This window comes from Pan troglodytes, chromosome 11, assembly GCF_028858775.2.
Source record: "Pan troglodytes isolate AG18354 chromosome 11, NHGRI_mPanTro3-v2.0_pri, whole genome shotgun sequence".
NCBI classification, from domain to species: domain Eukaryota; kingdom Metazoa; phylum Chordata; class Mammalia; order Primates; family Hominidae; genus Pan; species Pan troglodytes.
In genome coordinates, this window is record NC_072409.2 from 43029542 (window position 1) to 43045404 (window position 15863).

At 46.7% G+C, this 15863-nt stretch overlaps 1 protein-coding gene across 8 annotated transcripts in view; it reads left to right on the forward strand.

Moving 5' to 3' along the window:
* Nucleotides 1-15863, forward strand: part of PTCH1 (patched 1) — a 73184-nt gene that overhangs the window by 41346 nt on the left and 15975 nt on the right. For all 8 annotated transcript variants that reach the window (XR_010148632.1, XM_016961227.4, XM_016961226.4 and 5 more), the window contains 5 exons: nucleotides 5324-5442; nucleotides 6102-6504; nucleotides 7829-8138; nucleotides 13256-13398; nucleotides 15472-15655. Coding sequence is in view for 7 of the 8 variants with exons in the window: in XM_016961227.4 (XP_016816716.1) it covers nucleotides 5324-5442; nucleotides 6102-6504; nucleotides 7829-8138; nucleotides 13256-13398; nucleotides 15472-15655 (1159 nt within the window). In the remaining variant the exon portion in view is untranslated. The remainder of the gene's footprint in view (nucleotides 1-5323; nucleotides 5443-6101; nucleotides 6505-7828; nucleotides 8139-13255; nucleotides 13399-15471; nucleotides 15656-15863) is intronic.

Consider the following 15863-nt stretch of genomic DNA (forward strand, 5'->3'; position numbering starts at 1 on the left):
TCAGCTTCTGTGAATTATAAGCATGGACAGTTCCCTGGGATGGGGATAGAGCTGTAGTCCGTTCTGCGCCTGGAGTAAATTACTGACATTGCCCTTCAGCTACCTGAAATTCATAGGAATCCTAAAATTAGTTACTGCAGCCAGTAAAGCAGAGACTTCACTAGTCTGTGCCATGGTCTTCCTGAGCCCAAAGTGGCCTGGAGTTTTGATATCTCAAGATGTTGTGGGGGTTTTGTGAATTAATTTCAAATTTTAAAACCTCAATTGTTTCCCCTTTCTTTCTCTGTGATGATATGATGTCTAATTCTCAAGCTGGCCAGGTTGTTAAAGGAAATGACTTCTGTGTCACTTTTTCACTTGTTGTTAGGATGCCCGGCACACTCACACAGCTTTACTCTACTCACCAAGAGTTCTTGCAGATGCGAGCAGGAAGAGAAATTGACCAGTCTTGCATCTGGTTTCTGTTTATATTTTGTCAATATGTTTAGCTCTTTCCTAGTCTTTACATTTGTCATATAAGAGGAACCAATCAATCACGTATTTGAATGTCATTTCGCTAGTAACCAAGAGGCCTGGGCAACTACTGATCCTACTGGGTTTGGGAATGGAGGCATCTTTAGTATTTAGTGTGAGGCACAGCTGGAGAAAATATTCTATGCCAATTGCCGTAACCGCCAGCCCCAAAAGAAACATAAAAAGAAAAGAAAACAGGGTTTATTTATATTATAAATTTATATAGAAGTAAAAATAGTGAATCAGTGAATAACGTTCAGATCTGATGCTCGAACCAAAGCACAGGACAAGGAAACTCTCTCTGATTGCTCAGTGGCATGAAAGGTGAACCAGACTCGCAGTGCAGCTGAAGTTGTAGAATGCCTTTGTGCGCAGGTGTGTGTCTGCTCAGCACCCTGTGGTACCCCAGTCTCATTTCACGTGTAGCCGGTGCTGGAATTGAGAAACTGTTCTAGAGTCTTTTAGTCATGGGACCCTGTCTGCCCATTCTCTCTCCTCTCCCCTTCTTTTCTGCTTGCCTTTTTGCTCACTGTCTTTCTGTATCTGCTCACACTCCTTCTTTTCTTCTTTTCTCTCTCATTCTCTCCTCTCCTCTCTTAGTACATACTGATGGCTCATCGAGGCCGACTCTCCTTTAATGATATCCTATGGTGTGGTGGTCTGAAAAGCTACATGAGGTTTCCTTACGAGGAGTAGCCTTGTAGAAAATCCAGTGCGCTAAATTCTCCCAAGGTAAGCACCTTACAGAGACAAAAATGAGTACTGTTGGTTTTTGTGTTTCTGTTTCAAAGCACCGCAGTATCACTGTAGAAAATTGCAACTGTAGCTTCCAAGAGTCCTCATCTTACTGAAGAATACCTCCTCATGACACTGGTTAATTCTCTGTCAAAAGAAAAAAGGAGTGCTTCGCACGGTGGCTCACGCCTGTAATCCCAGCACTTTGGGAGGCCGAGACGGGTGGATCACGAGGTCAGGAGATCGAGACCATCCTGGCCAACATGGTGAAACCCCATCTCTACTAAAAATATAAAATTTGCCAGGCACGGTGGCTCATGCCTGTAATCCCAGCTACTCGGGAGGCTGAGGCAGGAGAATCGCTTGAACCCGGGAGGCGGAGGTTGCGGTGAGCTGAGATCGTGCCATTGCACTCCAGCCTGGGTGACAGAGCAAGACTCTGTCTCAAAAAAAAAAAAAAAAAATAGGATAGAAAATGCAAGGAAAAGAGAGAGTATGCAATGATTTTTGCAGTGGCCATCAGAAAATTTTCCCAGGTTCTGTTTTAAATGTATTGACCCTCAAAATTGGCCATTATGTAGCTTCTCTTTCCGTTGATGAACAGTATCAGGTTTGACTCTGGGTGTTCAGTTGTGTTTATATTTGCAAGATGCTACAGATTAAACATCAAAAGGGAGTGACCCAAGGCGGTTCTGTCCAATAGTAAACCTGCGTTACCTTCAGAATTTTCCATATAAAACTCCTCCAATTTTGTAGCCTGACCAAATAATTAGATATTTTTTTCACAAGGAAACTGTCTTAAACCTCATCAGCCTTTATCCATCTGTCTAAATGCCATCTCTACACCGGAAATCACTGGCATCAGCTGTAATTCTTTGTAATTAACTAGGGCTTGCTGGTAGCCCAGTAGTGTTTATTCTTCAATGAAAACTTGCAGAACAGAACCCCTTGTTGTTCTGTCTGGTCTAGGAGGGTTCGAGTGGAACCTCCTCTGCATGTGTCCCAGCCTTAGCTGCTTTGAGGGGATGGGGCATTTCCTATGAGCACAATAACTAGAATTGATTCACAGTTGCAGTATCATCCCCATCATCTTCTCTGGTTTACTTACACTCTCTTGCCTTTGCGACAACCCTTTTCGCTTTCTGAGCAGCCCTTGCTGGTTGTTTTACTATTTTGGTGTACACCTGGGGACCTGGCACTGAGAAAATACTCCGCCATACATGTAGTAGGTTATGAGAAAGTCAGTAAGATGGGACGCTGCTTGGGGTTCTTCCCTCATCCCTTCATTTCCGTCACGGACACGGAGCAAGGTGCCCAGCAGGCTTCTCTGACCGAAGAGGCCGGCTGGTGCCCATGCCTGTGCCCGTGGGGCTCCCTGTGTCACGAACCTCTGTTGTCCTCATCCTCATGAACACCTGTCCAAATTGGGATGCCCAGGGTCTCTTCTCTACATTCCACTCCTCCATTCTAAACATGACTGATTTTAAAAGCTAAAAGGATCCGGCCCCCAGGATGACATCTGGAAAATCTCCGTTAGAATCCTACCTGTTCTTCCTGCCGTCCCCTGCTGTCTCACGGTCAGGTGTCCTAACCCCGTCCACAGACATCCTCTCTGTAAGGGACCAGATCTCACAAAACTCCCGGTTCTCAGCTGAGCTGGGGGCTTGGCATCAAGTCTTTGTTTGATCTGATTTACTGGATAACCTCAGGCAGGTGACTTGACCGCACTTCGGGGACTTTATCAGGTAATACTGTCAAGAGCAGTGAGAACCTCCTGTTTGCTATGAATCAGGTATGAACAATCTGATCTTCATAGCTTCTCCTTTCTCTTCCCCAAAGTGAATTTCAAACCCCAGCAGTACTGAGGTGCTTGAGCCAGGTGTCTCCTCTTGCACACTCTGTGTTTTTTTCACAGGGAGCACCTGCCATTCCCCTGCTCCTGACTGATCTCTTTTGCTTTTCTTTTTTGAGACAGAGTCTCACTCTTGTTGCCCAGGCTGGAGTGCAATGGTGCAATCTCGGCTCACCACAACCTCTGCCTCCTGGGTTCAAGCAATTCTCCTGCCTCAGCCTCCCGAGTAGCTGGGATTACAGGCATGCGCCACCACACCTGGCTAACTTTGTGTTTTTAGTAGAGATGGGTTTCTCCATGTTGGTCAGGCTGGTCTCGAACTCCAACCTCAGGTGATCCGCCCGCCTCGGCCTCCCACAGTGCTGGGATTATAGGCATGAGCCACTGTGCCCGGCCCTCTTTTTCATCTTATAAACCCTGCTGAAGCCTCTCCCGGGAATCCTGCCTTGACTGACCACCCCTCCACCCCACTGAGCTGCTCTGCAGCCTGACACCTGCCTTCATGACGCCATCCATCATTCGAGATTGTCATTTGTGTATAGGTCTGGCTCTGTGAGAATTGAGAGTAGGATTTTGTCTTATTTATCTTTGTGTCTCCAGCACCCAGCACAGTACTAGACTTTTCTTTTTAAAAGATCTCTCTCTTTCTCAGGTAAATTCTCTTGTCACAGTGGTGATGAGCTTATTTGTGTAGGTCTATCAGACAGGTCTTAAATACATTAGAGTGGTAAGCTAACATGCTTCATATTTTTCAGTTGATGAAGGATTTTCAAGATAGACCAAGAAGAAAGAGGTTAGGTAGTTTTTAGAAGAACGCTCTTGAGAGGGAATTAATTATTGGAAGACATCTCTCCGGAACTCAGGCTTGCTGGTTCACCTTCAGCATAAACTCACAATTCCCATCCAAAGCCCTTTGTGGAAGTTCTCCCTGGATTGTGTTAGGTGGCAGTTATAGCCAGGTTTTCTTTCCTCACCCTAGGACGTTTATCAGTTTGAGATTTGTGAACTAAGCAGTTCTTTGAGAAGCCTCGTTTTTTATTTTCTTTCTTTCTTTCTTTCTTTCTTTTTTTTTGAGACAGACTCTCACTCTGTCACCCAAGCTGGAGTGCAGTGGTGCAATCTTGGCTCACTGCACCCTCCATCTCCCAGGTTCAAGCAATTCTCCTGCCTCAGCCTCCCAAGTAGCTGGGACTACAGGCATGTGCCACCACACTCAACTAATTTTTTGTGTGTTTTTAGTAGAGACGGGGTTTCACCGTGTTAGCCAGGATAGTCTTGATCAGGAGATCCCTGACCCCGTGATCCATCCACCTCAGCCTCCCAAAGTGCTGGGATTATAGGCGTGAGCCACCGCGCCTGGCCTCGTTTTTTATTTTCAAAGCCATGTCTGGCAATTTCCTGGCTCCTCAGCATTGCCAGTGCTTTTCTCTGTGGTGCCCCTTCTGCTGTGCCCTTCCGAGCTGGGTCGACTTCCACCGGCTTCTGTTGGCTTCCCCTATTAACAGCCCAATTTTGTAATTTTTACTAGGTCAGCAGGAGATTTGCCAACGCACTGCAGAATTTAGCCCTGTGTTTATTCTAGGTTATGGAGTGACTTTTGAATCTGTACTTATTTATTCTGCGTACTATAATCACACACAGGAATTTCTTTCTGCTTAACTCTCCTTGACCTTTTATGTTTCTTGCTCTCACACCCCACAGGCTACTCCAGAGGCAATTTGGAATGTGCCTATTAAAACCTCAGGGGACACGTGTGAAATTGTATTTCACATTTTAAAGGGGGACATTTTGATATACTCGATCCACTTTATATAAAAATGTTTAACTGTAAAATCAGGGTCACGTGACCTCTTGGAAGCATTCTGGAAGGGAACTGCTTCTGTTTGTTTTAAATTCTATCTCGAGTGTGCTCTCTGTTCTGCCTTTGTGGATTTGGTTTGGTTAGGTTACTAGCAACACGTTAGTAGTTTAGTTCCCAAGTTTGTGCCTTATCGGTTTATGGAATTATTAGAGATAGAAAGGCCCAGAAACAGTCAAGACTATTCCTATCAAATAGGCTCTTGATGATGTAGCAAAAGAAACTCTTAACATCTGTCACGGTTTCAAATGCTTCAAGAGGAAAGGGAAAGAAAAATATTGTTTAAAAGCATCTTTATTTTCGAAGCAGTCCTCTGATTGGGCGGAGGCATGTTGGTGACCTCTGAATTTTTTTTCTGCTCCCAGGCAGCGGTAGTAGTGGTGTTCAATTTTGCCATGGTTCTGCTCATTTTTCCTGCAATTCTCAGCATGGATTTATATCGACGCGAGGACAGGAGACTGGATATTTTCTGCTGTTTTACAAGGTACATTTTCAGACTGCTGTGGCCTTTTGATTGGGTGCAGAATGGTGCTGTGAGAGAACTCTTTCAGCCTGTGGACTTATAAAGGAATGTGGGTAACGGGGTTTGTGCTGGTGTGGAGAACGTAGGGGAGAGATTGGACAGAGGCTGCTTCCCTAGGGGGACATCAGAGTCCCTGGGCTTCCTTCTCCCCTGCCGCAGCTGAACAGTCTCACAGCCCTCAAGATGCTGGTTCCGATGACCCCTTTTTCCATCATGAACTGATGTTGCCGATTGTAGGAATGTTTCATATCTCTGCGTTAGAGCAGAACAAGATTGAAAAACACCCATCTAGAAAATATATAGTCCTTTGATGGTGGTTTGGTTTTGTTTGGAATTGTGCTTTGAAGGATTCGTCATCATGGAACTTGCTTTTGAAAGCCAAATTTAGGATCAGTCCTCCATGTGGCCTCCTCAGACTGACTTTTATCTAGTTCACCAGGCGATGAACCAGGTGATGTTATCAACCAGGCGATGTTTCTGGAGTTCAGCAATGTGATGTTTCTCTCCTAAGTCAGAGCTGTGTAAAATGGGTATTCTCCGTACACAGTGAAAAATGGCAGAATGAAAGCACCATTTCCCTGTTTCAGCATAACATTGCAACATGTTTCCCCTCCTTTCAGCCCCTGCGTCAGCAGAGTGATTCAGGTTGAACCTCAGGCCTACACCGACACACACGACAATACCCGCTACAGCCCCCCACCCCCCTACAGCAGCCACAGCTTTGCCCACGAAACGCAGATTACCATGCAGTCCACTGTCCAGCTCCGCACGGAGTACGACCCCCACACGCACGTGTACTACACCACCGCTGAGCCGCGCTCCGAGATCTCTGTGCAGCCCGTCACCGTGACACAGGACACCCTCAGCTGCCAGAGCCCAGAGAGCACCAGCTCCACAAGGGACCTGCTCTCCCAGTTCTCCGACTCCAGCCTCCACTGCCTCGAGCCCCCCTGTACGAAGTGGACACTCTCATCTTTTGCTGAGAAGCACTATGCTCCTTTCCTCTTGAAACCAAAAGCCAAGGTAATCTGCCACAACTTAAGGCTCTTCCTGTCTTCAAAAAAATAACAGAACCTTTGGAGTTCATCAGATTGCTTCTACTTTTCTTCTTTTTCCTTTAAAAAAAAAAAATTTCGTATAAGTATGATATATTTCAGTCCTCCAAAAGTCAATGCTTTTAGAGCATAGGGCCATTTTAATGAGGTCATCTTCCATAGGAGTGAACCTCTATGCAGCAAGTCTTTTTATGAATGAGGTTGTTTAAAAATGTGATTCTTGCCACTTGCGGTGGCTCATGCCTGTTAACCCAGCGCTTTGGGAGGCTGAGGTAGGAGGATTGTTTGAGCCAGGAGTTCAAGAACAGCCTAGGCAACAAAGGCCAACCCTGTCTCTACAAAATATTTTAAAAATTAGCCAGGGACAGCTGTGGTGGCTCACGCCTGTAATCCCAGCACTCTGGGAGGCCAAGGCCAGCGGATTGCTTGAACCCAGGAGTTCGAGAACAGCCCAGGCAACATGATGAAACTCCATCTCTACAAAAAATTGCCTGGGCATGGTGATGTGCCTATAGTCCCAGCTGCTTAGGAGGCTGAGGTGGGAGGGTCACTGAGCCCAGGGAGTCGAGGCTACAGTGAGCTGTGATGGTGCCACTTCATTCAAGCCTGGGTGACAGAGTAAGACCCTGTCTCAAAAGAGAGGGGGAAAAAAGGCATGGTGCTGTGTACCTGTAGTCCTAGCTACTTGGGCAGCTGAGACAGGAGAATCATTTGAGCCCAGGAGTTGGAGGCAACAGTGAGCCCTGATCATGCCACTGCACTCCATCCTGGGAGACAGAGTGAGATCCCAACTCAGATACATAACAAAACAAGGCTGGGCATGGTGGCTGACGCCTGTAATCCCAGCACTTGGGGAGGCCGAGGTGGGTGGATCACCTGAGGTCAAGAGTTCAAGACCAGCCTGGCCAACATGGTGAAACCCTGTCTCTACTAAAAATACAAAAAAAATAGCCAGGCGTGGTGGTGCACACCTGTAATCCCAGCTACTTGGGAGGCTGAGGCACGAGAATTGCTTGAACCTGGGAGGTGGAGGTTACAGTGCGCCGAGATGGCACCACTGCACTCCAGCCTTGGCAACACAAGACTGTCTCAAAAAATTATATGTAAAACAAAACAAAATAAAAATGCGATTACTATGATTTTATCCTTTTTCCTATGGGAGAACAACCCCTACAAGCTAAATCAGGTTAAGTGTGGTGGTGAAAACAAGGTATTAACTAGACAGCTTCTCTTTGTCCAGGAAGAGTCAGTGGTGCTCCCTGGGGTCTGACCTTGTGCCTCTTCTGTTCCAGGTAGTGGTGATCTTCCTTTTTCTGGGCTTGCTGGGGGTCAGCCTTTATGGGACCACCCGAGTGAGAGACGGGCTGGACCTTACGGACATTGTACCTCGGGAAACCAGAGAATATGACTTTATTGCTGCACAATTCAAATACTTTTCTTTCTACAACATGTATATAGTCACCCAGAAAGCAGACTACCCGAATATCCAGCACTTACTTTACGACCTACACAGGAGTTTCAGTAACGTGAAGTATGTCATGTTGGAAGAAAACAAACAGCTTCCCAAAATGTGGCTGCACTACTTCAGAGACTGGCTTCAGGGTAAGACGCCTTGGGAGGGCTCTCGTCCTTTCGGTCTTTTGCGTGTTCAGCTTCAACAGGTTCCTTTGTCATGATTATGAAAGCGTTAGATTAGAATGTAACACTGACGTGTTTCATGGACTTTTAAGAGTTGCTCAAGATTCTTACATGAACTGTTTCTGCAGCAGCCTCCCAGATCTGGCTTTTACCTATAAAATGATGCAGATAATTCAGATGAGCTTCTGTGAGAATGTACAAGTGCATGTCAGGAAAAGGGGAGCATGTTGTAACAGGTGGAGCCGAGGCTTCTGGTGCTCTTTCCTCTTGGATAGATGGTGGCTAGTTTGGTGACCACATAAAATTAAAGTGCGGCTGGGATTTCCAGACTCATTGCCAAATTATAGCTTACTGCACCAGGAGATGCTAGATAAGCAGTGGACATAGTCTTACACTCCATATTTTGACCATCTCTTAAAAAATTATCTATTTCTAATTGACTTTGTTTTTAGAGCAGTTTTAGGTTCCCAGGAAAATTGAGCAGAAGGTGCTGAGATGGCCCATATCCCCCTTCCTCACCCACACACAGCCCCCTCGACTGTAAACATCCCGCACCAGAGGGATGCATTTGTTACAGCTGATGAACCTGCACATTATTACCCAGGCTCCATAGTTTACGGTTGGGTTCATTTTGACCATTTTTTGATTTGGTACATGAAGTAAAGTTATAAATGCTTAGTCACATTTCACATTATTTTATAAATAATTAAATTCTGTTTTAAAATGCCTTTCTTGGTGGGGCACAGTGGCTCACGCCTGTAATCCCAGCACTTTGGGATGCCAAGGCGGGCAGATCACCTGAGGTCAGGAGTTCGAGACCAGCCTGGCCTACTGGTGAAACCAGCTCTCTACTAAAAATACAAAAATTAGCTGGGCATGCTGGTGGGTGCCTGTAATTCCAGCTACTCAGGAAACTGAGGCAGGAGAATCACTTGAACCTGGGAGGTGGAGGTTGCGGTGAGCCTAGATTGTGCCATTGCATTCCAGCCTGGGCGACAAGAGCGAGACTCCATCTCCAAAAATAATAAATAAATAACAGTGCCTTTATTGGCTTCTTCACTCTTAGAAATGTTTCTAGGAAATATTCGTCAGCTGGAGGGAAAAAAAAGTCTAAATTTTCTCCTGACTGACTGCACGTAAATGTATGCAGTGATTCCAGGAACATCTGTTCATTTATTCTGCATTGACACATGCAAAGCCAAGTAGAGAATCAGGATAATTATCCACCCAATTCAAGCAAAAACGCTTTTACTAGAGTACCAAATCATTATGGCCCCCAACATTTTTTGGCTTGGATTATCCAAATGATTGTCTTAATTTCCCACTTAATTAGGCTTGTTTAAACACAGATGTAAGTGCCTTTTTTGGTCTGAAGTCAATACACTTGTATGTAAAGACTCAGCAGCCAGTTTCCCTGAGAGTTTGCAGGAAATGGTCAACAACTTGAGGTTGGTGGAGGATGGTTCCATACAGCTTCTGGCCTTGACTTGTGTTTACCAGAACTTTGTGTCTACATGTACACCCAATTTGACTTTCCTTTTGGAGGAAGGTAAAGAGAACATGCCATGATTATTATTTATTAACACCCTCCTGAGATGAACGTGAATTTGTTCCAAGTTTTATTTTTCACATTTAGTTTAGAAAGCAATGGTTTTTGGGATAATGAGTTAAAAGAGAGACAGTGGAGAGAGTCCCTGTTTTCATTTTCCCCCCATTGACCAAAGACATGTAAATAACTTGCCACAAATGACAAAGAGATCTGCTGTGCCCTGCCAGTCTCTGAGCAGAGAAGGGTTATTGTAGAGTGTATTTCAGTGTCTTTGGCCATTGCTCTGGAGGCTCAATGTGGCATGTTAGGCAGGGATTGGGAAGGGGGTAAAGGGGGATTGTCTCGAGGCAGTGCAAAGGGTTAACCTTTTTATAGAGCATTGTAGATCATCTCTATACGTTTCTTCCTTTATAGATGTAAATCAGCTGGACTTGAGTTTTTTTTTTTTTAAGGTGCATTTGAATCATGTTTTGATTGCTATGTGAACAGCATACACCTAGACCAAGTGAGATCCATTGGTGCTAAGCAATCAGGGTCCCAGGCAGCCCTGGGACTCCATGACTGACTCTTACAGGGTCCGCTAGAGCAGTCAACACAGAATGACCAGACACTGGAGCCCTTTGCTGCCTACACGTTTTTCAGGCCTGTTGAGTGGTTGATGTGGTCTTTGAACATTTTCTACAAGGAAACAATTATCCTTGAGTCAGCTTTCCTTGCTGACATTTTTGTGTGGCTTTTAAATGGTGGGAGCCTCATTGGTTTTTAATGGAATTCCCATTAAAACTATGTCATCTCATTGGTCTTTATCGACATTACAATAGTTTGTCTTTGATTTTTTTTACTCCTAAAACTATATAATGGTTAATTTCAAAACTCTCCCACGTCACATCTTAAAACATACATGCAAATAAGGCAGAGTCAGATGAAAACCATGCCTCGAGTCATGTGCAAATGTGTTCATTTTTATTTCACACTGGATTATGCAAACAAAATTTTGATTAACATTTTACTTCTAGGGTCCCATAGCTGAAGGAAAATGGGCAATTGGGGTTATTCCTTTGGCCTAGAACTTTAAATTAGAAAATAATTATTGACACAAAATATTCATAAGGGGAGAACTTCTAGCTAAGATATTAAGGTTTGCTGTAAAATAAGTAAAAAGTCACAATTTTCTAGAGTGTGCATGCATTGGAATATGAAGCACTGGCTAAAGGGCAGTGGAAACCCAACCTTATCCCTTGTTTTGTATCCAGGCTTGTACTTTGTACATGTGCTTAGGCCAGCCCCTTGTTACTTGAGCTTTTTGGTGATTAGTCAGAAAATACTGTAGTAATGGGGAAAGAACTTAACTGTTCCAGAAAGTCAATGACTGTTTCGTATTCATCTTTGAACCCCCAGTAGAGTGAATGGCACCTAAGGGACCAGCAGTGTGGATTCTGAGTTGAATCGAGTTTCCAGCAAGGCTGACCTCCCCAGATAGGATCTTTCTTCCTTTGTTTCACCCTCGGGTGTCCCAGAAGTCTTTGTGTGTGAATATCGTAAAACTGCCCCCAGATTTTGGGGGCCCCGTTTGCCACCAGATGTTGTTGATGCTGGAGTTGAACCTGCTTGTCTTACTCCTGCCTTTGACACATCCTTGGGTACCACGGTGTGTCCCCGCACTGTAGGCCAGTGAGTGGCTCCAGCTGCCTCTGGTGACTTGCTGCCTGGGTTTGAGCTCCATCCAACACTCACCTGCTGGGTGGCCTCCTCCAGTCTCCCCTTTCCAAGACTCAGTTCCTCCATCTGTGAAGCCAGAGTGATTAACTCTAACGGGGCTGTCCCTTGGTTGCCGTGGGATGCCCAGCGCCACCCCACACTCACCAAGTGTGAGCCTCTCTTCAGGATTAGCTGGTTAAGGGAGAGGGGCTTAAAGCCCAGGACACGTCATGACATCATGAAAATTGTTACGGCGAGGAAAACAGACGAGGCCTCCCTTTTTGAGGGGAAAGGAGGAGCAGTAATTTTTCTTCTGCTGTTTATTGTTTTTCAAAAACAGAAAGAAAGGGCTTTCAGTAATAAAATAACATCTGCTCAGTACCCTGTGTGTGCATGCCTCCCTACGAAAACCCGTCTGTCTGAGAGGTGCACGGCCCACCCGGTGGTCTCCTGTCCCGTCTCCCCTCCACGCTCACCCTGACACGGACTCCTTTCACCACCGAGCCCACTGTCATCCCCAAATTGTTCCTCTAGCCAGTAGTGTCAGAAGGAGGGTTTCGCTTCTTAGAGAGACAGAAGGGGGCCTGTGCTCCCCCTCCCTCCCCACACTTCAGACCCCAAGAGCTTAACCATTCTGAGCACTAACGCAACCAGATTTTTTTTGAAGCCTTTGAAATCATCCAAGGCATGTCCCGAAATGAAATAAACCCTTCTCCCTTCTTACTAGCCGTGTCCAACCCATACATGTACAGCTTGTTCAAAAGCTGTGGTTTCCTGAGCTGCTGGGGCTTGGGAGCTCTACTTGGGAGGTGGCCGGGAGGGGCAAGGGTGGGTGGGGGGAGGGGGGTGTCCCGGAGAGCGTGCGCACCAGCCAACGCTCAGACCCTAAGGCCGGGTCACCGGGGCCCTGTTTTCTCTTCCAACACGCTTATCTCTTTACAGCTGCAGCCAAACCGTCAGGTCTGTAATGATGGTTTTGATTACTGAGGCCAAGCGCAGCTGTGTGTGGTGTGCTGGCGGGCTCGCCCATCCCCCAGGCCCAGAAAGCTCTTTCCTCCCCCTCCCCGGCTTGTGGTTTGTCATCTGTTCTCACAGAGCCTCCTTGTATTGGCCTGTGGCTTCCTGTTCTCAATCGGATCCAAATTTACCCTGTGAGGTATTTCCCTGCGTGCACACCAGCGCCTTCCCTTCCTTCTCCTCCACCCCCTCTCCTGAGGAAGGGTGGCAGAGAGGAAGAGAGCAGTCGAGAGTGAATAGGTGTTGGCTGTGATCTTTACACAACCTGGCAGCGGATCCCACAGCTTGTGTTAGCTCCACAAGTCGAACAGATGGAACAAATTGACAGAATCGTGTTCGCTCACCCTGGGCTCCAGAAGCAGCTGAGCTGCTGTTTGAAGTTGGGGGAGTTTGAATGTGCTTTTTCCCCTCTGCGTGGAATTTCTGGTTGTATTGAAGAACCCATGACTTAGCACCCCGAGTGGCACGAAACAGTTAATGACCCTGGTGCGTGTCTTTCCGTCGCACTCTTGGCTTCTTTTGTAATTGTCATGGGGCGAAAGGAGGAGAGTGGTTTTTCTTAAGATAAAATATGAGTATTTGTTTCATAGAAACAGATAATCTCCTTCCCCCTTTTGAGCAGTGGCTGGCAGCAGCTGCAGTTCATTCATGAAAGATCCAGTGCTTTCAGTCAAAGTGGATGTGGGACACAGAGGGTGTGTTTCTGATGGACGTCTAAGAGCCCCCTGCCCTGCTCACTCTCCTCAGCCCACCCCGCTAGGACCAGGGTCCTTCTGGCTGCGAGTTATAATGTGTTACAATCATTTGCCATTTCTAGGACTTCAGGATGCATTTGACAGCGACTGGGAAACCGGGAAAATCATGCCAAACAATTACAAGAATGGATCAGACGATGGAGTCCTTGCCTACAAACTCCTGGTGCAAACCGGCAGCCGCGATAAGCCCATCGACATCAGCCAGGTACTCCAGCTGCTGGGCACTGAGGGCGCTTCCAGGGCTGTGGGGCCACTGCCCTGGTGGAGGCTGCTTGACAGCGTGTGACCCCACCCTGTGCTCTCTGGAGACCTAAGGCACTGGGAGCTGGTAGAAAGAATATTGGGTGACTCTAATTCACCTCCTCCCACCAGCTAATTGTGTGACCTCAGGCCAGCCAGTGCACCTCACTTTCCTCATCTGTCAAATGGGACAGGCGTGTTCCTACCACCAGAACAATTGTCAGAATAAAGTGCAGCCGAGAGAGTGCAGGCTCTTTCCAATGTTAGAAATGCAGCGGCGTGTGATTCTTTCAGTTCTAGGACTCGGTACCTTGTTGGTCTTGATGGTATTCAAGCTTGGAAAGACGGATTTCTTGGGTAGCAGTCATTTGGATGAGCAGAATTTGGGGTAGGTGGGTGGGTTAGGAGATTGGAGAGGTGACAGAAGGATGGGAAGATTTGTTACATTTGAGATCTTTGGGTGGCCCTGGCCCCAGGAGTAGACAGATCGCTCTGTGATGAGTGAAGCAAACGGAAATGTGCACCCTTGGAATCAGAGTGGCTGCGCCATTCTGCTCACTCCTGCAGTAATAACCGTTTCTGTTTGGGAATCATATTCTCCACCTGTGTTTGCATCTTCTTGCTGCCGTTTGGATTCCAGCATACCCCTTTTGGTTCTGCAGGTGTGTTCAGGAGTGTGTTTTGGACTCCTGAATTGCACGGGGCCCGGGCTACCTCAGCTTCCTCGGAGCCTCTTCCCTTGGCTCTTTGTAGCTTGCTTGCTTCACCTTCAGGCAGAAAACCGTCATGCTAATGATCTTCTCAGCAGCTATGTTTATTGTCTCCCCTTTTTTGCTGGCATTCAAGGTGACAGATTTACAAAGTACATTGTTCAGAGTTGTTATGGAGTGTGAAGCTCTGAGCTCACAGCAGCAGGCAGCAGACCATCACGTTTCCCAAGGATGCAGGCAGAGGAGTCTGCCTCAGAGACACCAGGGAAGTGCCCAGGCAGCAGGGCTGGGCGAGGGACCAGGGATACTGTGGGACAAATGGGATTGGGCCAGACCCCCAGATACCATTTCCTCCTCCCGGGAGGGAGAAAGGCGTGCCGCATACACGGAGGCCACGGGCTGCGCTGTTTGATTCCAGGGATGTGTTGAGGACATACAGTTGTTACATATCCTGTGGATTAATTGAATCCAGATCCCCGAAATCCAGTTCTCTCACTCTCTCCCTGCTCCTTCTTCCTTCACTCCTTCTCTAGGAGCCGCTGTCACTGGTGTTTTTCATTTTGTTTAAAAAAGATCCAAAGCGAGGAATGAGGCCTGAATCTAAAATAAACAGGAAACAGAATTTTTCTATGTATATAAAACGTACATACACATACTGAGTCCCACAGAGCTCCCCACCTCAGCAAAGCCCACAAGCCCTCCTGCCGAGGGAGCACATTTGGCCACACAGAGGACGCGGCATGCAGAGTACTACGACCTCCGGGAATAAGATCACCTGGCGAGGCTTGAGGGTGTGCACTCATCCCTTGCACTTTCTGGCGCTGGGCATTTTTTGAATCCACAGGTCATAGGAGGCTAGTGTTAGCAAAATTTATACAGATGTTGTTTTATTTTTATAGCTCTCCTCCATTTACTGGGTGGCATTTCCTTCAGTGTTAACAACAGAGGTTAACTGCACACAGACGTGCATGGGGATTCTTGCCAGGTTTCTCCCCCTTCCCCTCCTATAAATATGTTTCTCCAGATTGTTCATTCTCTGCCTTGGCTGCAGACGGTCTTTTAGCATTCAGATTTAATTGGTTCAGCCAATTCCTGGGCCATCTGCAGAACTGTGTTTGTTATAAACACGCCAGTGATTGCATCCTCCGATAAGTGCACATTGAAAGAAATCAAAGGTGTTCTGATGGGATTTTCGACACTTTCAACAGTAGGCATTCTATTCTTTGTTGTAATGCTGTGCGAAGCTCAGCTTCTGTGCTCTCAAGGCAGAACTGTGTGTTTACCCCCAACCCCATTCTCAAAGGCCTCTGTTCTTCCCGTTTTTGTAGTTGACTAAACAGCGTCTGGTGGATGCAGATGGCATCATTAATCCCAGCGCTTTCTACATCTACCTGACGGCTTGGGTCAGCAACGACCCCGTCGCGTATGCTGCCTCCCAGGCCAACATCCGGCCACACCGACCAGAATGGGTCCACGACAAAGCCGACTACATGCCTGAAACAAGGCTGAGAAGTAAGTAGCGTTTTATCGGGGGGTCTGGGAACTTACAGAGGTGCCTTCCCTGGTTCTCCAAACTCAGCAACAGCCTTCGTCCGTTGATGCTACCCAGGGTTCAGAAGTGTAAACAGAACAATCTATTTCTTCTCGTTTAAAACTCTGGGAGACGAGGATGTGTAATGGGATACAACCCCCGCACTCTATCACATTGGGAAATAAGTGT